This window comes from Pipistrellus kuhlii, unplaced genomic scaffold (genome assembly GCF_014108245.1).
Source record: "Pipistrellus kuhlii isolate mPipKuh1 unplaced genomic scaffold, mPipKuh1.p scaffold_m20_p_8, whole genome shotgun sequence".
NCBI lineage: Eukaryota > Metazoa > Chordata > Mammalia > Chiroptera > Vespertilionidae > Pipistrellus > Pipistrellus kuhlii.
The window spans coordinates 38431039-38454401 of record NW_023425584.1 but is presented as its reverse complement, the minus strand read 5'-3'; the positions used below and the strand labels follow the sequence as shown (position 1 = coordinate 38454401).

At 37.3% G+C, this 23363-nt stretch overlaps 1 protein-coding gene across 3 annotated transcripts in view; it reads left to right on the top strand.

Moving 5' to 3' along the window:
- Nucleotides 1-23363, top strand: part of SCLT1 (sodium channel and clathrin linker 1) — an 81979-nt gene that overhangs the window by 50454 nt on the left and 8162 nt on the right. For all 3 annotated transcript variants that reach the window (XM_045576417.1, XM_036424445.2, XM_045576418.1), the window contains 4 exons: nucleotides 475-549; nucleotides 2456-2601; nucleotides 4288-4480; nucleotides 9233-9429. In XM_045576417.1, coding sequence (XP_045432373.1) covers nucleotides 475-549; nucleotides 2456-2601; nucleotides 4288-4480; nucleotides 9233-9429 — 611 coding nt within the window. The remainder of the gene's footprint in view (nucleotides 1-474; nucleotides 550-2455; nucleotides 2602-4287; nucleotides 4481-9232; nucleotides 9430-23363) is intronic.

The following is a 23363-nucleotide window of genomic DNA, read 5'->3' as shown; positions in this document are numbered from 1 at the left end:
GCACTGCCCCTTGCATTGGCTGTTAATAAGTTCTTCAAAAAAATTTTTTTTTATTTTTAGAATTTATATACATGCTTTTAGTCCACAGTTATCCTCAGGGTGCTGTGCCTTTGCCTAGCCCGGTATTTTCTTTTAAAATATGATAAGAATTTATGAAGAGAAAAACTAAAAGATGAGAAATGGATCTCATTTATTTATGTTTTTCTCCTTGCTGTCCCTCAACTTCTGTCACTCAACTGGTATATTTACTTAGAACTTGGCATTCTGTATTGGGGTGATTTCTGAAATCCTGGGGTAGTTAGCTCTTTGAAGATGGAGTTTGTTAGTTTGTTTTTGTTTTAACCAAGGCCTTGCTATACTGATAGGGTGAATGTGGGGTTCCTGTTATGAACAAATAATATTATCCATGTTTTTCCATTTTTCTTAAGGATTTACAAATATTACAGTTATTTACAATATGACTTGAATTTATAGGAGTGTACCGAAAAACAAGGCCAAATTGAACGAGTCATTAAGGAGAAAAAAGCAGTGGAAGAAGAACTAGAAAAGGTAAAAAGAAAAAGAAAAAGATAACTGCCTAAAATCCAACTGCAAATATTCAACATTACTGTCTGCTTCCATCACACTATCTACTAGCAACCCCTATATTATAAGTATTCATCTGGTGAGTGTTTTTTTTAGGCTTGAAATACATAAAAGTATAAATTTTATGAAAAAGCTATATTCGTTGCTCAAACCTCATCCCAATGTAAATTTTATTTTGTCTGTCTTCTCATTTTAAATTTTATGCCAACTTGAAAATTATGACATTGATGTGATTTTTACCTTTCAAAATGCATATTTTTATTTCATAGGTAAGAAAAACACTTACCCCTATGATATTTGAGGGAAAAGTATTGTAAGGAGTCTATAGTTAACATTTTTTCTTACTTAGATAACTTTCTTTTATTAGCAGTAAATATCCCACTCTCTTCAAGAGCCTTGGGAGTAAGGGGCTACATTTGATTCAGCACACAATTACCCAGTGTTTAAAAAAATAGTAACAGAGTCAAAGTTTGATTTTCTTCAAAGAGCTATATAGCATAAAAAGCATGTGATATATTTATATCATTAACATAAAGAGATCATAACAACATAGGATCATAAAAGAGTAATTTAAAAAGCAAAACATCTTTCTAATCCCTTATCTAGGTAAAAAAAAAAAGCACACAGGATTTTTAAGTAGGAACTTCATGGTCACCATTCTCCTTCATGGTTGATGCCTTCTCAGTTTTCATCATATATGTACCATTTAAATTGTGATCCAGGGCTTGAGGTGAAATTTTAACATCACATAGCATAAGTTAAGGAATAGGCTGTATTGGAGAAATGTAAAACTTACAAGGCTAAAGGTAACAGGTTCTCCCACTGTCCAAAGACAAGTGTGCTAAAGTCCCCTGCTGCATTGCAATATGAGTCTGCATTTTGGTAGTAGGACATTGTGCTGATATTCTGTCATTTTTATAGAGTAGGAGTAACAAAGCATCTTGTCAATGGGAGAAGACTCGGGTTACCTGTCCAGGCAGTCTGGATTTGAAGGGTAGGATTTGTGTGAAAATGTGAGCTGCCTAGACCTTACAATTCTTAGAGTGTTATAGACTCTACTAGAGGCCTGGTGCACAAAATTCGTGCATGGGTAGGGTCCCTCCCTAGGTCTGGCTGGCAATCAAGGCCAATCTGTGGGGTGACTGATGAGGCAATCATGGGGCCCCTGCTGGCACCCGCCTTGTCTGGCTTGGGTTTTGGGGGCAGCTCCTGCATTGAGTGACTGCCCCCTGGTGGTCAGTGTGCATCATAAGTGACCTGTCATTCTGCCTATCGTTCCACTCTTCAGTCAATTTGCATATTAGGCTTTTTTTTATATAGGATGTTGTGGGAGAAGGCTACATAGGAAGCTGAACTTGGCTTCAATCATTTCTGCTAGGCAAAGGGGAACCCCCATTTCAGCTAGACCATTATCTAGTTAACACAAAGGGGCATTTTGTAGTCACTTTCAGATAGTTCTGATCATTACACCATAACATATATTGTGTTTGAAAATTTAAATAATTGACTTTGGGATTTTTATCAAAGAATCAAAGCAGTTACCTCTTAAGGGTGACATCTAGAGCACTTTTTTTTTTTTTACTTCAGCTCTTTTACATTTTTTTAAATATTAAAACTATTGGAATAATTTACAATGAGCATGAATCATTTTAAAAAATAAGAAGTCATTATTTTGTCAGTTTTTAGCATTGTATTTTATAAATGTGGAACATCCATCTTAATTATTGATGTGCGTTACTGCATTAAAGTGGAAAAAGATAAACACAGGATCATGGATTTTGATTTCTTATTGTTGATTTCCATTTTTAAATCTATAATTTCTTAGAATATTGTCTCTGTAAGGTAACATACCAATGAGCCTCTTCTGCAGGTTTACCGTGAAGGCAAAGTAAACGAAAATCATTACAGAAAACTGGAAGAAATGCACCAAAGATGTCTGGTTGCAGAGTGTTCAAAAGATGATCTTCAGCTAAGACTTAAGACAGCAGAAAATAAACTAAAACAATTTGAAATAAAGTAAGACACTCTTTAGAATTTTTGTGATAACATTTTCAGAATGCAAACAATTTTTGACAGATCCTTTACTTTCTTTATAGGATTAATAATTAACTAGAGGCCCAGAGCATAAAATTCATGCATGGGGAAGGGGGGTGTCCCTCAGCCCAGCCTGCACCCTCTCCAATCTGGGACCCCTTGAGGGATATCCGACTGCTCGTTTAGGCTCGTTTAGTGGGATCGGGCCTAAATGGGAAGTTGGACATCATTCTCACAATCCAGGACTGCTGGCTCCCAACTGCTCACTTACCTCTTCTTGATTGCCCCTAACCACTCCCCTGCTAATCTGGTCACCCCTAACTGTCCTCCCCTGCTTGGAGCCTCCTACTGTCCTCCCCCTACAGGCCTGGTCCCCCTCAACTTCCCTACCCTGTAGGCCTTGGTCCCCCCAACTACTCTCCCCTGCAGTCCTGTCCCACCCCCAACTGCCCTCCTCTGCTGGCCCAGTCACCCCTAACTGCCCACAACTACCCTCCCCTGCTTGTCATCTTGTGGTGGCCATTTTGTGTCCACATGGGGGCTGCCATCTTGTGTCTTGGAGTGATGGTCAATTTGCATATTAATCTTTTATTAGAATTATATCTTGTGTTTAAAAAATAAACTTTAGCACCAAATAGATATTTTTGTTCAAAATTATTTTTGAAGACTAATTTCTTCAGACAAAAAAGATTTAATAGTATTTTATCATTTTAAAAAAGTCCTTCTTTCTAGCAGTTAAGTGGGATGCATATATGTGTAATCATTTACCTTGTTTCTCTGTGCCTTGTGGTTCCTAAAAGCTAATAATTAAGTCAAGAGGCTTGAGTGTATCCAGCTTCCATTTTTTTTGTAGGATTTCTTCATAGGTGTTGATATCTTGGACTTTTGTTTAGAAGAGCACAACCTGTGGTTAATTCTGGTCTTAGCATTTTTCTCACTATCACTCTTTGTCGATCATTGCCTATATCCATCATTTCACTAGTAACTTTATTAGCCAACATTGATATAGACAAAAAAACAAACAAACAAACAAAAAAACAAAACAGACCTATAAATATTATGGGAAATGAAGGCCTTGTATTGACCAAGGGAGGTTCACAGTATTTGACTACCTAGAATTGAAAAGATAGAGATTTAAAATGAGAGGGATAAAAATTAGTACTAGACATGTTGGGAAGTTGTGTCACCCAACAATCCATTGTAAAGAAAGTTAAAAAAATATAACCTATTTAAACTATGATTAAATAAGTTTATGGAACCAGAAAAGTATAAAAACCATTTATAAGACAAGTATAATAGGAAAATATGAAATAGGTCTTATTATAATTGGCTAATGTGGCCAGCTAATGTCTTTCTATGGGGGTTGCTTGAGGAAATAAAGTTTTATTACTATTTCACCTTTCATACCATTAGCTTCAGTTTGTTCTCTTGAAGTCCTCTTTACACACGGATTCTCAATGTTCTTCTATTCTTAGTTAAGATAGCTAAATTGAATGTGCTTTCCTGGCATAACATAGAATTCTGACACCATGCAGTTAGGTTGTACGGTGAAGACAAATGGCCCAGAACAAAGAAAACGAACTCTATGTATAAAATATAGACAGATTTCTTGACGTCCATTACCTATCATTAAGTTTAAGGGTTTTTTTGTTTTCTTTTTTTAATCAGTTCCTCAGAAGAGATATCACGTTGCCAAGAAATGATTCAGAAACTTCAAAATCTCCTGGAATCTGAAAGAGAGAACTGTGGCTTCGTCAGTGAACAAAGGCTAAAACTTCAGCAAGAAAATGAACAGTTACAGAAGGAGACCGAGGATTTAAGAAAGATGGCTCTCGAGGCTCAAAAAAAAGCAAAATTAAAGGTATTTTCAATAGTAGTCAGAGTTAAATATGGACTTGTGAGAAGCAGAATGTAGAGGATATTTAGAGACCTTGTAAAACACTTTTAAGGCCCTTTTTCTTTTTTGCCTTCTCATCAGATAGCACTAAATCATAATGCAGAGCGTTAACCGGCCTTTCTGTGGTGTAGAACTTGGCAAGCATACTTGAAAATGATTGCTTTCACTGTCCACACACACAAAATTATTTCCCAACTGTGAAGTACACTGATTCCTGCCAAAGCAATTTAAGCAATGCTAGCAAAACTATAGATTAGATAACTTTATAGACTATCTCTCTTCTCCCTCTGTAATAGCCTCTTGAAAATTGACCTCTAAAACTGGCTGTACAGAGGATGCTACCTCAGAGTGTTCTGACAATCACTCGTAGGTAGTCTAAAAATTCCACTCGGAAGAAGGTGAGGGATGAACTCTCTTCCAGGAAAAAGTCCCCGTCATTTTCTCTCTCATTTCTCCTTTAATGCTCACATGCTTTGGCAATAGGAATATGATTACCTGTTTAAGGGAGTTTTAAGGGGCACACGTATCACCGCCAACATGTTGCTTACCTTTCCCATTTTTTTTTGGAAAAGTGGCATTAACTCTATATCATTAGTAATCTGTATCTTCTAGTTTCCTAGTAGGGATGCGGGGTGATAATGCTAGTGTTTCACTTCATTTTTTGTTATTTTGAGGACTCATAAAGTCACATTTCACCCAAATTAATATCAACTTTTATTGAATGCCTCTTGTTCTAAGTATTAACACTGGTAAAAGCTTGAATTCTGAAAAAGAGAGCCTTATGTCTCCTACAAAGAACTTTGTACTTTATACTTTAGTCAGTGAGAAATCTTTGAACAATAAGGGAAGAATTGTTCTACAAAATATGAAGACTATATATAAAGCTATAGTAATTAAAAATGTGTAATCAACATAAGAATAATCAATTTGATCAGTGAAAAAAAATAGAGTCCAGGAACAAACCAGTTTTTCATAATTACCTCGTTTATAATAAAGGCACCACTGCAATTCAATAGGGAAAGACTTATCTTGACTGTAAATGATGCTAGATCAGTTGAGTCCATATTTTAAAAATAAACCCTGACTCATATCACACCACCATGCAAATTGATTTTGAGTTGTAGACCTAAATGAAAATATAAACAGTGGAGCTTTAAGGAGAAAATTTTCATGTCCTTGAATAAGAAAGAATTTCTTAAACAGAACACATACAAAAAAAACACAATAATCATAATGGAAACACAGATGAATTGAATTTTACTAAAATTAATGAATGACATCAGAAGACATCGAGAGAATAAAAAGTAGAGGAAAGTATAATATATAAAATTAAAAAAAATGGGCTTATATTTGAACTATAAAAACTATTACCAATTAAAAAGGAAATTATTAATAGGAAAAAAGTTACTTAATAAGGAAATAACAGACATCACATTTTCATAAATGGGCAAGACTTAATGGGTACTTTATAAAAAGAGCACATATGAAAAAATGTTCAACTTTATTACTTATTAGTTAAAACTATGGTGCAAGTGCCACTACATACCCACCAGAATGGATAAATTTTAAAAACTAACAGTATCAAGTGTTGACAAAGGTGTAAAGCAGCTGGAACTTTCATATGATACTTTTCAAAATGTAAATTGGTATAACCACCATTTGACAGTATCTTTTAAAATTGGACAGACACATATTCTATACCAAATAATCCTGGCTACTTACCCAAAGAGAGTGCTTATGTTCTCTGCAATGAAGGACACAAAGGAAGATGGGAGGGAGACTTAAGTCCTCTTTTCCTACCCAACATTCTGGATTCCATCATTTGTGGGACTTTCGTCACAGGAGGCCCAGTTGTTTTAGCCATTGGCCTTTCAATATCACTGCAAACCTATCCAGTTTAACATTCAGAATTGCATCCAGTAAGGGGTCTGAGGTTTGTTTAAAGACTGAATTTTGACACCAAAAAGCCATCATTTGATCAATCCTCAGCTGTGTTTTGATGACAATGTTTCAGGTCCTAAAGATGTAATAGCAAACAAAAAGGACATGGTCCCCACCCTTAAAACCTTAAAATGTGCCTGGAGTTGGTCAAACTTTAAACATCTACTTACAGACATTTTAGGAAATGTGAGAACTTTTATAGAGGGACCTAACTTTGTCTGGATAGGTAGAGAATTAGCCTGTAAAAGCAATAATTGGTCTGAATTCTAAAAGTTGGATAGAAATAACCAAGATGGAGCAGAAGGGGAAAGATTATTCCATGCAAAGAGAACATGTCAAAATGGCCCAAGAATGAGAAGACATTGTGGCAGAAATGAAGGAAGAAGGGGAAGGTGGCATAATACAAGTTTGTACTATTAATAGTAGAAGTAGGCATGGATCAGGCTATCATGAAGGACCTAAAGCAAGACTTGTCACAAATAGATTTTCTAGGTGGCAATGGGAAGTTAACTTGATAGGCAGAATTCTAAATCTATCTATCTATCTATCTATCTATCTATCTCTATCTATCTATCTATCTATATATATATATATATATATATATATATATATATATATATATGAGTGTGTATATAAATATGCATAGATCCTTTTTAGTATGTGTGTGAGAGAAAGAGAAATAGACAATTCCGCATAAGATACCAGAATCAGGGCTTCTCCAGAGAAGGTGGAGATTGAGGCAGGGAAGGAGGAGGGGCATATTCAAATCTAAATTTTCAGACTCTAATAATTGAAAAAGTATTAAAAAGCAGGGGTCACAGAGCCTCAGGAGGATTGCCCAATAGTAGTGCAATACAAAATTAAGAAATCAGTATTGTTTTCCAGTGCCTGGATTCATAAAATCCTACATTTCTACTTGTGTTCTGTTTGAGAAAGCAAATTTAAGAGTCTTAGAAGCATGTATTTAGCAGGGGCAGTGAAGACAGACAGTTTGCAGTTTTCCTCCATGAGCCAGGGATTTTGCTATTGTTGGGTTTCCTTTGGTGTTTTTTGAATTGGTAAAGTTGGGTTCTTTGTTCATTCTTTTTTGAGTATGGAAGTAGCCATATTTAATGAATTGCTAGAAGCCATGCCAGCTATGACCATTTTAAAACCCAATACTTGAAAATATCACAAAGTTAGGTATTCTTTATAATATTGCTTTAGTGTAGCAAGATCAAGATGTCCTGAGAGTACACCAAGAAAATTGTTGTAGTGCCTATTTTCTCAGTTGCCTCAAGGATGGTTATAGGTAGTTTTATTCTAGATGCACCTGGAGGAGGCACTTCATTACATGCTTTAGGGCACTAAGGCTTCATTCTCTCCCTGGATCCCAGCTGAGAAAACCACTAGGGTGTCCCAACAGTATTTATTTATGTGTTCATAAAATGTGTTTACTATGACATACACTACCTAGAAATGAACCGAACTTATTTCCATATGAGATTCTCAAAATCATTATTATAGTCTTTTTGAAATGGTGAAGGAACTCCCATATATAATCATAGAGGCCTGGTGCATGAAATTCGTGCAGTGGGGGGAAGGGAGTGGGTACCCTCAACCCAGCCTGTACCCTCTCACAGTATAGGACTGCTCCAATATGGCTCCTAACTACTCTCCTGCCTACCTGCCTGATTGGTGCCTAACTGCTCCCCTGCCAGCCTAATCGCCCCCCAACTTCCCTCCCCTGCTGGCCTGATCTTGCTCCCAACTGCCCTCCCCTGCCAGCCATCTTGTGGTGGCCATCTTGTGATGATGCCATGGTAGCCATCTTGTGGCAATGTCACCCGATGCCACCTAGGCTTTTATTATATAGGATTCTGTGACTTCATAAAGCCCTTTGAAAGACAATCTGAGGTGTAGTATATTAACCTAAAGTGACTGTAGGAGCTCCTGAGTTGGTAAACATGTCAGGAGGTTAGGGCCTATACCTGGAAGCTCGCAGCCCCTACATCCCAACCTTGCCCTGTGTATCTCTTCCATCTGCTGTTCCGGAGTTGTAGCCTTTATAGTACACCAGTAAACATTTTTTTAAATGGCTTGAGTAAAAACCTAACTTTTAATGACTGAGAGCCTGAACATTTCCCATGGATTATGGCAACAGAAGTAATAGTAAATGATGAGAGCAGTTTTAGATTATAGAGTACTAGAAGCCCGATGCATGAAGATTCGTGCCAAAATGGCCTTCCTTTCCCTGGCTGTCCGCACCGCTTTTGCTCTGGCCAGAGCCGCCTTTCCATCTTCCTACGCTACTCAGAGGCCCAGAGCAGCTGGGGGTGGGGCAGAACAACTGCATTGTCACCATGGCAATGATGCAAGCATCCCACCCTACCTCAGCTGCTTGGCGGCTGTGTATGCAAATTAACCACCATCTTGTTTGGTTAATTTGCATACTCACTCTTGATTGGCTGTGGGTGTCATGAAGATAGAGTCAATTAACATGTTTGTCTATTAGGTAAGATACTTTTTTCTACTGGCATTTTAAGGTGTTGGGGAAAGTGTCACAAAAAATTGTGGTTCATCAAAATTCTGGTTTCACTAAATTTTACTGTCATATAGGATGAGTCCTCAGTGGTGAAAAACAACAGTTATAAACAACTTTTATGTGTATTTCCCATAAAAAAATTTACGTGTACAGACAATGCAATGAATATTCCTTTTGGGTGTCAGTGGTCAGCGTATCCTGTAGAATAATGGGAAAGAAAGAGAAGACACTGTGTGTATTTTATTCCCTAGATCAGTGCAATGGAACACGAATTTTCTGTAAAAGAGCATGGGTTTGAAGTTCAGCTGAGAGAGTTGGAAGATACTAACCGCAACTCCACTGTTGAACTGAGGCATCTCTTAGCAACTCAGCAGAAGGCAGCCAATAGGTGGAAAGAAGAAACAAAGAGACTTACTGAAAGTTCCGAAATGAGGATTAGTAATCTGAAGTAAGTTCATTGTTAATTGTCTCATACATTTTACAGAAGAAATTAACCATTAGTGTAAGGTCTGTGCCATAGTATTTTTATAAAAGTGTATAATCCTGGACCTTATATTTATATGTTTTATTCATCAAATGTTTATTGGACCACTTTAAAAAAATATTGAGCATTATAAACCAAAACTGATATAGTGTATTTTTATAAATTTTATGCATATTCCATAAAGTTTAATTTTTGTTGGATATGGCCATTTAGAATCTTAATGCTATTTGCATATAAATATAATATAGTGATGTTCTGTAAATACAACAGAATCCATTTGGCCTGCAAAGCCTAAAATATTTGCTCTCTGGCCCTTTAAGAAAATGCTTACTGGCCCCTGCCCAGAAGAAACATGAGCTTCGATGCTGAGTGAGATGGGATGCTATAGAGGCTTTGAGCAAAGTGATATGATCAGACTTAAATGCTCAACAGACCAGAACTAAATGTGGGGAGTTGTAAATGATTTCCATGGTGCGGGAATCATTGATGCTCCAATATTCTGTGCTTTTTCTCATTATAAGTTTTCGTTCAAAAATTGCCTCAGCACTTTTTGCTGTGTTTTCATCTCTCTAATACTTTTGAAGTATTGCAGTTTTAATGAATTGATTAATCTGAATAATCTAATATACCTGTAGTAGATCCAATCATACTTTTTAAAAATATCCCACCTCATTTGGCATAATATATATTGGTGAAATACATATTTCATGATAATGTATATTAGTGAAAGCTAGGCTTTGGGTAACTTTTTCCTGTACATGTGTCTATGGTCAGTTACAGCATTCAGGAAGCTGAAATCAACTGTAGCTTCAAAATAAATCAGTTGGAACTATTGCAGGGAATTAATATTGGGGTCGTTAGAATTAATGTTGTACTTATTACACAACATATTCTAATTAAGAAACATTAGCAGTTGGTTTTAATGTTATTTCTTAACAGGAAATATGCTGTTATATCTTTGTATTTTTATACTACTTCCTTGAGTAAAATTAGTGAGACCAGAGGAAAACCAAAAGAGAAAGAAACCAAACAGAGTTTTACACTTTCTGTACTCCGGGTTCCCAGGGGTGAACACAGCACACCACACAGAGCCCCACAGAGGCAGCCTGGGGTTGGGCACAAGACAGAGGGAGTCAGGGACAAGGCTCAGCAGCTCACACAGACAGAAAAGCAACACTTTGTACCCTAGTTCTAGTTGTACACTTTTTTTTTTTTAACAATTTTATTTCTACTTTTGGTGAATTATTATTATTTTTTTTTGCCATCTATGAATTTGAATTTGCAGCAAACTTACTCTGTAAGTCATTGCTAAGAACTTACATTTTTTCTCAAAGCTTATTAAGTAGAAGTAATATAAACTTTTCAAATTATCCATTTGACAACTGAAGGCATTATGTTTATTTTCAGTTTACATAGAATCTTAGAATACTGTGTATGTCTTCCCAAAATAGTCTCCATCTTTTATGCATAACTCATAATTTGACAGCTTTTAAATACTGAAAAACATAAGCTTTAGGATCATATATTTATCAACAGCCTTCAACAATAAACTATTGAAATAACAATTTTAAAGATCTAAACTTTTTCTCCACAGTATGAGTAGCTAACTTAAGACCTTCACACAGGAATCAGTTAGGGTATATAAAAAGGAGTCTAATGAACAAAATAAACTGACAAAATAGAAGCAGGGGCATAGATACATGGGACAGACTGACAGCTGTCAGAGGGGAGGGGAGTTGAGAGGCTGGATGAAAGAAAGTGAAGGGATTAAGCAAAGATACACACACAGAAAGAGAGAGAGAGACAACGGTGCGGTGGTAGCTAGAGGGAAAGGGGGGGTGCGGTGGAAGTGGAGGTGGGCAATGGGGGAGAATGAGGACAGAAGGAGACTGCTTGGGATGATGGGCACATGATGCACTGTGCAGATGATGTGTTGTTGAGTTGTACACTTGAAACCTGCATAGTTTTGCAAACCAGTATCACCCAAAAAAATACAATTTGAAAACAGCTAAAATTGTAGCTTCTAATTCAGGGTCTGCTCCACAAATGTGTGATTACATATAAACCACTTAATTTTTCCAAGCATCAATTTTATAATCTCTAAGCCTCATGTAAATATTATATATTATTAGAAATAGTGTGTACTCATAGTTTCATTCTACACTAGAGGTCCAGTGCACGAAATTTGTGCACTTGGGGGCGATTTCCTCAGCCTGGCCTGTGCCCTCTCATAATCCGGGACCTCTCGGAGGATGTCCACCTACCAGTTTAGGCCCTATCTCCCCAGGGATTGAGCCTAAGCCAGCAGACAGATATGCCTCTTGCAGTCCAGGACTCTCAGAGTCTGGGACCCCTTGCTCCTTACTGCCCAGCTTGTACTCACCAGCCATGAGTCTGGCTTCTGGCTGAGCGGTACTCCCCCTGCATTGAGCATTTGCCCCCTTGTGGTCAGTGTGCATCTTAGCGGCCAGTCATTCACTGTTCAGTTGATTTGCATGTTAGGGTTTTATTATATAGGATTCATATTTCAATGGTCTTACTGTCCCTGAATCTCTAGTCCTTGACTATCTTTGAGATCTTTTTAGTATTCTAATTTTTAGTTTTTATCATGATCATATCTCTTCAAGTTCATATGGATTCTAATTATTGTGACTGCTTTTCCTTCTGCCATTCCAGTTCAGTGTAACCCAGTTTTTAACAAATCCACAATAACTGCATAGGGGAAGAATCCTTCTTTGAATGCTCTTACTAAAGACAAGAGAAAAAGAACCAGATTTTTCCAGCCATTGCCTCTTCTGTGTGTTTAACAATCCAGTCTTTGTCTCAGGGATTAGAACACTCTTCTTATTAAATTTTAAAAGCCCCCATGTTCCATGGCATTTTTGGTAGGTTGAATAGGTTGAGGAAGATTACTTAAAACTAAATTGTTTATAAAAAAATAAATAGGTTACACATCTTACATGCTTTGAAAATTTTAGATTTAGTCATTTTCTTTAGAAATCTTTTAAAAAAGGAATAATTAGGCTTAAGTTAAATCTTTCTTGGTTATGTAATAATTTTTATAATTTTTTAAATATGAGAAAGCATTATATTCTAATTAGGGTTTCATTGTATATATTTAGAATTTTGCAGAGGAAAGTCGGTTTTCATAAGGCATACTTAATCTTTACCTGTTGTGCCTGTGTTGGTTGTTTAAATCAGGATTGGAAGAGAAAGACACTCCACTATTCTAGGGAGACTTCCTGCATGTCACTGCTAGGTCCATGTTGGTTTGCTCCGCATGTTTACATTATGAAAGAAAATGTTTACTTTCAAAACAGAAAATATTTTCACAAGAGTTTGCATTAAGACTTGTTTCCTTTCATAAAGGGATTATATATTACACAGTATTGAGAAAAATATATATTTTTAGCATGTAAGGAAGCAGCACAACAGTTAGAGAGACCACCACTGACTCAGGGTGCAATCAAGCCTGAATTTGAATCTCACCCAGCCCCAACACTTTACACTTACCTGTAATCCCATATGTTACTATAAGGCTTTATTTATATGATACATATATAGTGTTAACTCCATTTCTGACATGTAAAATATTTAGGAAGGAAACAGTAAAACCAGGGCTTAGGAAATAGCCTTTATAATTGCAAAGAGATTATTGTATTTCAAGCAAACCATATTATAATGCATGGGATATGTATATGAGAAGTTTATGTGCTTATTTCATTTTTAATTGTACAAAAAAGCATTGCTAATTCTAGAAAGCACTAGATTTTAGGCAAGATTTATATATGTGAATTGTATCCTCTTTGGAGGCATAAATAATACTGAGGGATATATATGAAATCAAGCCAAAAATCTTCCTACAATAAAAATAGTATCTATCAAAGTATTTTACCTATCCCTCACCTATTGGTCATAAACAGAATTACATAGCAGCTATAATTTTTTACTTTGAAGTAGGAATTTATGTTTATTCCAGTGAAAAAAAATATTATGAATGTGTTCCTCTTCACTGGATATATTTAGGACAGCTTCCATATGAGTACTAGCAATGTGATTATTCCAGGAACTCTCCAGGCTGACTGCTAGGTAGTATTTCTGTTTCTTTGGGGAAGGGTTCACTTGTTTTCCTCAAAAACAGTTTTGTTTTAGGCTGATTCAGCGATACAATCCAAGTCTTCAACCAATTATCTCTTTTATTAATAATAAATTACAACATAAACCACAGAACAATACATTTAAAAATCAAATGGCTCATTTGATGCATTTGACTTTCCCCATGAGGATTTCTGTGTATATGCCACCAATTCAGGCATTCTATTATTTATATAAAATGTATTTATTTGTCACTGTTGACAATGAGCTTTATCAGGTTTACGTCCCAGCATTCATTGCCAGCACACCATTATCGTGCCATATGCATTAAAGCTTTCCCCTGAAATATGTCCTCTTTACTTCTTAACAAATATTTATATATTGCCATGTTCTTGCCTCCCGTGTGTCTACCTACTTACTATAGTTTAAGAGCATTAGAGACAAAAACAAATACCAGCATGGCCACAACACCCCTAAGATGCCAGAATCCTCTAGGGACTGGTTTTGCTGCCTTAGAAAACGTCTGTTCCTCCTGACAAGTGACAAATAAATATGATTATCAGGTACCTGTGATTTCTTAAGATCTACCAAAAAGTAAGTATAGCTATAATGACACATAACTCACATTAATTAAATAAAATTTTTCTATAGAAGAAAATTTTTTATGTAAGTGTCAGGAGCTTTTTAAAAATGTGAGCTCCTCTGGTATCTTCTTTCAGTTTGAAGTTTGCTTTCATTTGTAAATTTTTATTCATTTATAATCATTCCCTCTTGATTACTCTTTTATTTTGAAACCAGAGGTCTGGTGCATGAAATTCGTGCACTCAGAGGAGTCTCTCAGCCAGGATTGCAAGAGAGCACAGGCCAGGCCAAGGGACCCCACCGGTGCATGTTTGGGGCCAGGGAGAGATGCAGGAGGTTGGCCAACTGAGAGAGACCACGGGAGGGTTCCAGGGAATGTCCAGCCCATCTTGCTCAGTCCCGATTGGCTGTACCCCAGAAGCAAGCTAACCTGCCTGTTGGAACATCTGCCCCCGGGTGGTCAGTGCACATCATAGCAGCTGGTCAGCTGTCTGCCCCTGGTGGTCAGTGCACATTATGGCGACTGGTCAACTGTCTGCCCCTGGTGGTCAGTGCACATCGTAACTAGAGGTAGAGTGGCCTTAGCATATCATTAGCACATTACACTTTGATTGGTTGAACAGACAACTGGACACTTAGGATATTAGACTTTTATTATATGGGATGTATGTAATGCAGAGAATTTTGAGCTTTCAAGAGGGGACAGTATTAATAGTTGCTTGTTAATATATAACATCTGGAACTGTAATATAGCTGTACTAATCTTACTTGAATGATACATTATTTTTATAGATTAAATTTAAAAATGAGAGACATTTGTCCTGCCAATAACAAATAGATAAAGCTATGTGGTGTAGATCATCTGAGTAGAATACAGAAAAACAGACCAGGTAAAATTGGAAATTTTGCTCATGATAATATGGCATTTTAAATCACTGGTGAAAACATGATATTTTAAAGTATTTAGAATATTTCTTATCATATACATAAAACTAATTTCAGGTGGATTAAAGAGCTAAATAAAAAAGAAGGTATTAAAAGAAATTACTACTTTTATTATCTTGGAATATAACAGTTTTTCTAATCAAAACACAAAACCCAGATCTATAAAAGAAAAATATTGATTTAACAGAAAATAAAAATTCTATATGAAGATACCAAAAATAAAAGACAAATGTAAAAAAAAAAAACACAAAAAAAACCAAAGGATTCATATGAAGAATCCACCAAGATTTTAATAATTAAGAAAAATATTATCAACCTAATAGAATGAGGGACAAAATATGTGAACTGGCAGCTCACAGAAGCAAAGTTCCATTAAACAATGCAAACCAGGTTCAGCCACTCTATTCACTAAAAAAAAATGCAAATTTAAAGCAATAATTGTACCTATCAAGTTGGCAAAAATGTAAAAGATGGTTAACATGCAGTGCCCGAAAGCACATGGGAAAACAGGAATTGGTGTATGTATTGGTGGGAACTGGTGAATCTTTTTTAGAAGAGTTATCTAATAAAACTGAGTCTGTGCAGACCCTTTTGCAATCTCAGGTGCAGTATTTATCCCATGGAAACACTTGCATTTGTGTAAACACGCAATAACATACCTGCTCTTGCCTTCAGTCAGGCCCTGCATATCCTCAACTAGGACTCTTAAAGTAGCTCTTCACTCTGCTTTGTTTTGTTTTGTTTTTCCACTCCACCTTTCATACTGCTGTCAGAATTATTTTCCTAAAAAAGCAAATCCTTGCCCTGTCTACTTAGCGGCTTCTGTTTTATTGTTGCCTGTAGGTTTCCTACAATCTTTCCTTCACCTTATTTATTAAACAGCAGTCTGCCTGTTTACTTGTGTTCCAGCCACACTGAACAACCTCCCCAATAAACCAAACATGCTGGCCCTTTACAACTCCTAGTCTGCACTCCATTCACTCATCACCACATATTTATTGAGTAATGGGCAGTGGAAGCTGTCAAATAAATATGTTTAAAGTCAGATAAAAAGTACTATACAGAAAATTAAAATAAACCAATGTGACCATAAATGGATGGGTGGGCACTTGAGACTGGTAGATAAGGAAGACCCTGTGAGGGAATTAATGTGAGATCTGATGACAAAAGGGATCCTGTCATTTAAAGCATCAGGAGAAAGAGCATTTTGAGTGGAGAGAGCAGTCACTGTGAAGAGGCAGGTATGTTTGAAGTATAAGAAACAGTACACAAAATGAAGGCAGAGGGGCAGATTTGGGCAGCCAGACTCTGAAACCCCAGGGCTGAACACACAAGGTTTACTTCTTGCTTATGTTACCTGTCTAAGACAGTTTGGCATAAGGCTCTGGTGGTAGAGATTCCATGGCCTTGAAGGTGTGGTTTCTTTGAGATCACTGGTTTGGCGAGGGGTGGGGGTGGGCAGCCTGCTCTGAATGATACACATCACTTCCTCTTATCTTCATTGGCCAAACTGATCTAACTGCATAAGAATCTAGGAAACACGTAGGGTGCACACAGAATTTTTGGTGATTGCTTCTGCTCCAATCTGGGACTTGATCTTGGCTGTTTTATTAGCCAGGTAAAGATTTTTGAGTATGAATGAAGGCTAGTGGACAGTTTTAAAAGAAGTCACCTGATCAGATTTTTTTTTTTTAAGACCATTGGCTTCTGAATGGAAAATAGAAGTAGAAAAGAAAGCTGGGAAAGGACTTAGAAGGCTATTGTAAGAGTCTTGTTAAGAAATGGTGGTGACTCAGACTAAGAAGAAAGAGAAAGATGGGAGTCTTTTTTTTTTAGCTGTAATTGAAGGAGTTGATGGATTTAACATGGCATATGAAGGAAAAGAGAGGAATCAAGGAGGATTCTAGGGGTATGTACGTGCGATTTCTTTCTAGGGATATTTTTTTCCCAACTCTCAATCTCAAAACATTTTCTTCCCTCCAGACCCATATCAAATATCTTTATTTTTTCTGTAAGGCATTCTTAATTCCTCTGACAGATTGAGTCTTTCCTTTCCCTACACTCCCATACCACTATGCTCATTCTTCTTTATGGCACTTACTGAATTGTAGTATAACTATCATTTACATTCATCTCTTCTACAAGCCTCTGAGCAGAAATCTTGCTAGGCATATAGATGTTTAATAAAATTGTATTGAATAAATGAATGAATGAATGAATGAATATATCATATGTAGTATTTTCATCTCCAAAACTCTGTGTGTGTGTATGTCTCTGTGTGTGTGTGTGTGTGTGTGTGTGTGTGTGTGTGTGTGTATGCAATTACACAGCATCTGAGCCCAAGAAATTCTCTTTAATCTCTAAAATATTATTCTTGGCTATATATCTGTAATGTTGCTTTTCTTAAGCTTTTTTTTTTTTTTTTTTTTATTAACAGGATGAGAGGCAGCTGCAGGTAGTGGCAGATTACAAAATGTATAATTGCTAAAAGTAACTGAAGCATATTATAGTATAATTCAACAGGAAAAAAAAAACATCTGGCATATGCTATGTTAATTTGTCATAGGAGAGAGTTTCAAAGAAAGCACACACTGCAGCTGGCTGATCCATCATTTCTCTGAGACGAATAGCACACCTTTGTTTGTAATTCTCTTGTCTAATAAGAACAGTGTCTTGTGTGATTTACTCTTCATACACCACTAAATGATTTCATGCATTAGGAAATTTCCCCTTATTCTGTATCAACCAAAATGTGCATGGCCCATTCTTATCTTAAACTGTGCCTCAGTGATAATGATCTGAGCAATTATCATAATTAATTATAAAGCCTAAGATATTGGCCCAAATTTTAAATGCTTATTCCATGCCTTAAGGAGCCATAACTTCTCTTCTTTTATAAAAGTGTTTGCTGTGTTTTCACAGAGATGAATGCATTGCAGGGAACACTTTGCTCTTAACCTTGTAACCATACTCTTCAGTTATTACATGTGCTTATGATATGGGGAATCGAAGTGTGTTTAGAGTAGAAATTCTCTCAGCATGGGTTAGGACACCCATTTCTATGATAGAGAAGAAGAAAAAGACTCATTTTTATTACAGAACAGCTTCTAATGCTGCCCTTTTGAAATAATCTGTATTTCCAACTCTCTCCTGAACATTTCCATAGCACCTCAATTTGATGCATTCAGATCTGAACCAATTCTTCCACACCTGGCCCAAATTTGTCCTTCATCCTGCATTTCCTTTTCCATGAGTGGTGCTCTCTACCTAGTCACTCAGGCAAAATCATCCTGAACCCTTCTTTTCATAACCATATGTCAAGTACTGCTAATTCTACCCTCCCCCGCTCTCATCAAAATATCTCCTGAATCTGTCCATTGCCCTCTCGAAGTTCAGGTATCAACACTGCTCACCTAGATTGCTGCTATAACCTCCTAATTTACTGTTATCATAGATGCTTACAATTTTTCCTGCTGTAATCAGCAAAATCTCCTGATACTCAAATCTAATCTTGTCACCTCTTCTTAAAATACTTCAGCGCTTCCCTATCTGTCTGATAAATTCTCCATTTCCTATCAAGACATAGAAGATCCTTTGCAATCTGTGTTTCCTTGTGTTTCAGCTTCTTTCCCCCTACAACTGACTTCCAGTGAGTCTGTATGGCGCATCCATACTGCACCATCTCCCAGCTTTCTACCTTGATGATCCTTTCTCATTTCCTGGCCTTCACATGTGGATCTCATTATAACGTCTTTCCTTTTCTCACCCTGCCTCTGCCCACCTAACGTCTGTTCATCTTTCATATATCAGCTTAAAAGCCTGCTCCTCTGGAGAGCCGTGCTAATCCCCTCATCCTCCACAGGACTTTTATAGCATTTACTTGTTATAAACCTAGTAGCTTCTCAGTGTTTCTGGTATCCCTTCGTCTCACTGTGGCAGTGACTGTATCTCCTCTGCAGGCCCCCCTCCTCCATCTCACAAGCACCAGCATCATGTGTAGCATGCAGCAGGCACTCAATTCATTATTTAATGAAATGAATGGACTGTACAGTCTCCCCAATCGCATCCTTAGGGCCACACTTAGAATGATATGTGAGGAAGTTCACCCACACTTTGTACACTTTGAGTCCATTCTTCACATAGTTTCTTAACATAAGCTTCCTATGAGTGGTATTTATAATTAAAGCTCTACATTGCATTGGTTTTCCTAGCAGTCGTCCGCTAGGAATGTATTACACCACTTGATGGGTGCTGTGAAATTTATTACACCACTTGATGGGTGCTATGAAAATGTAATCACTGAATTATCTAGTTAGTTCTGCAATGACAGCAAGTACTGTAGATAGTGACTCCTAATTGCTCCCATGCCTGCCTGCCTGATCACCCCTAATGCTCCCCCTGCCAGCCTGATCACTCCTAACAGTCTCTGCCTGCTGGCCTGATTTACTCTAAACCGCCCCCCCCCCAAGCCTGGTTGCCCCTAACTGCCCCCCCCCCCCCCGGCCTGGTTGTCCCTAATTGCCAACCCTGCCAGCCTGATCACCCCTAAGCATCTCTGCCTGCTGGCCTGATCGCTCCTAACTGGCCCCCCTGCCAACCTCGTCACCCCTAACTACTCCCCCGACTGACCTGGTCGCCCTCAACTGACACCCCTGACAGCCTGGTCATCCCACGCAGCCTGTGGTTCAGTCGTTCAGTCATCCTTGACTAACCCCCCTGCTGGCCTGGTCGCCCCACTTAGCCTGCTATTCGATTGTCCGTCTGATTGTTTAGGTCATGACAGCCCCTGGCTTTTTATATATTAACCGGGAATCAAACCATGATGTTCTGGTTCATGAGTTTATGCTCAACTACTGAGCCACACTAGCTGGGTGATGTAAGTTATTTTGTATGTATGTGTTTTTAAATTTTACTTACACAGAAGATAATAAATCAATTATATTTTACAACTGTGTTTCTAAATTATATTTGTAAGCATAACTAGGATACTTTATTACATGCACATAAATTATGTAAGTAAACTAAAAATATTTAGGAGTTAGAGGGCCAAGTGATATTATAAGGAATTCCTCATTCTTATATACTCACACTAACTTGGTAGAAGACAATTTTACCTTAAACCTGTAATATATAATATGCCAGAAATTAGAAATTTGTTAAATTCTTTAATTAGCTTAAAGTACTCTTTAAGTACCACAATGTCACACAGAAACTGGAAATGTCATCTGTTGCTATCCTTCTGGCAGGCTGTACCTCAGTCATGCCTGATAGGAAATGATGCTTCTGTGCTTAAAGATTTCCAGGGGAGAGATTATGTAGCTGTATTTGGCAAGTGTTTCCACTATAATACCACTGTGAAACTTTCTGGAAAGTCTTGTTTAATGTTTTTTCCAAATCACTAATGATATTGGGAGCGCTCAATGATGTTCTCTAATGAAGAGAAAATTTCTCACAGATATAGAGTCGCATCGTCCCCTGGGTTTTTCCTTTATCCTGCAGTTTAACATCCCAGAAGAGAAATTAACAGCTGCAAAGCACTGGCAGGCAGGCTCTGGGAAGGTCTCAGGGGACAGAGCTGGTGAAACCACTGTTCTCTTCACCCTTTCACACCTCCCCAAATTTCATTCAGAAACGAGATGGAAGGGAATGCTTAACTGGAAAAAAAAAAAAAAAAATCTTTTTTTAGCCACTTCAAATCCTTTGTAGAAACAAGTGGAATATATATAAATCTAAATAAATAAAAATGGTCTTTATCTAAAATATGTTTTGTGGTAGATTCTTCAGTAAATGTTTGCTGAGCAAATAAGGAATAGAACTTTCTAACTTAGGTTTGCTACAAAAAGCCATAAATCAGCAAATATTTACTGAATTCCTATGTGCAAAGCAACTTTGGTAGATCCTGCAGAAACTAAAAACAATTCCCAATAAATTTTATTTATTTCATTTTTAAAGAGAAGATGGGAAGAGAAACATTGATTTGTTGTCCACTTATTCAGGCACTCATTGGTTGATTCTTTTGTTTTTCATTGGTTGATTTTTTTTATATGTGCCTTGGCTGGTAACCAATCCCACAACCTTGGCATATCAGGACTACACTTCAGCCAACTGACCTGTCCAGCCAAGGCAAAGCAATCCCCAATTTTATAGTTTTCCATTATTCTTGGGTGAGTGTGTGTGTGTAAACCACTAATCGGCATTACAATACAGAATTGCTAAATGTCTATACATAAAATAAGCATAAACCTTTAGTGAAATTAAAATGAATTCGGAAGGAGGCATAGAAAGAATTGAAGCAGAGTGGAATCTTAGAGAGAGAGCAGGATTTTAATGGCAAATCTAAACACAAGGATTCAGAAAATGACATAATGCAAGCTTACTGGGATACAGGTGGTTTGCTTGCAGGACTGTGAGAGCCTAAATAACAAGGAAGACTCCTATCAGAGATAAGATTGGGAAGATTCAGGGAGGTTTTTGAATGCCAGTCTTGGACTGTTTTGTGCAGTAGCAGAATGCCCTAGAAGTTGTCATTCAGGGAAGCAAGGTATTAAAGTGGTGTCTCAGGACGAGCACATGCTGGCGATTAGAAAGGGAAGGCCGCTGTGTTCACTGAGCACTTCTGCGGGCGCAATGGTGGGTGCTTCACAGAAGCCTGAGCCGTTGGCGGTGCCCATCGGTATAAAAACTAAGAACTTGAGCTGTGATGGTAACAGAGTAGAAGGAAAGAACAGATCTGAGAGTCATTGCAAAGGAAGGGTCTATTTAGGAAGAGTCTATTTAGGAGCGTTGCAGAACAAGTGAGACTACACTTAACCTAAGTCACCAGGCAGATGTGTGGGCGGGGTGAAATCTGAGTGGCAGGATGAGAAGTAGGTTTTGGAGACAGTGCAGGAAGTTTGATGTTGGGCATCAAGTTTAAGTGTAAGACTGAACCCTTGGGAAGTACATCAGAAATAAAGATAAATGTGTTCAGTTTTCAGTAAATGTGTTACTTTTTATAATCTAGAATGCCTGATAAGCACACAAATTCATAGTCCTTCACTCACTCATTTAGCAATTGCCTGCCATCCAGGGGAGGGCACAGAGCTCACACTGGAAGCAAAGGTTCTGTTTTCAGTCCTGACTCTACACTGACTAGCTGCATGACTCTAGACAACTACTTCACTTTGTTTTTATATGTCTCTGTCTTTAAATTTTCTCATATGTGAGAATGGAGTCCCATAGTGTTATCATAAAAACCGAATGCGTTTATTTAAATAAAGCACCTAGGACAGTGTCTGGCATGTTGGAAGCACATGGAAGTGTTTGCTGTTAACACCACCATCCTCATCATCATCATCTGCATCATTACCTGCCCAGGTCTGCTGAGAACCAGACCTTAAAGGGAACCACAAGGAATGATCCACTTGCTCGCCATCCAGGAGTGACAGAGTTTGACAAACAAGAGAATAGTATTTACACAGATTAAAAAGTAACGTAGGCTTACCCTAGCCAGTTTGGCTCAGTGCATAGAGCGGCAGCCTGTGGACTAAAGGGTCCTAGGTTTAATTTGGGTCAAAAGCACATGCCTGAGTTGCTGGCTTGATCCCCAGTAGGAGGCGTGCAGGAGGCAGCTAATCAATGATTTTCATCACTGATGTTTCTCTCTCTCCCTCTTCCATTCTCTCTGAGATCAATCAAAATATATATTTTTTAAGTAACTTAGGCTTAATAGTGTGTATTTTTGTGATTTTAAATTTTTTGAAAAATTATTACTAATACTATTTATTAGAAATTATTACTGTCATTCAGGTAAATTGTCATGGATATATAAGTGAATAATAATTCAGACATCAAATTATGCAGTAGGTGTTTTCTATAAACTGGATGTTGGCCGACTTTATAAATATGATCATTGTTTCATCTTCATCTCAGTAGTACTCAAAGGTTATTTCTCATCAGCACTAATGTGCAAAACATTTACCTTTAATTGCATTTTACCCAGAAGACTTGTCACTTCAGTCATTTTGCGCTTTTTTTTTTTTCTTCTTTTTCTTTTTCTTTTTTTTATCTTGGGAATTTTAAGCTATGTAAGGTAGAATGAGCTGTGTCCCTTTTAGTCTGTGTTTACTATCATGTACCTTGCACTTGGCCTGAAGAATGTTCATTAACTACTTGTGTGGATTTGATTTGTAGATGTTATTATTTTCTCTCTCCTATGTATTTATACCAGATTGCTTTCTGATTTTAATAACTATTCACTTAGCTATACGACACCTGAGAGACCAGGTTTTTAAGCT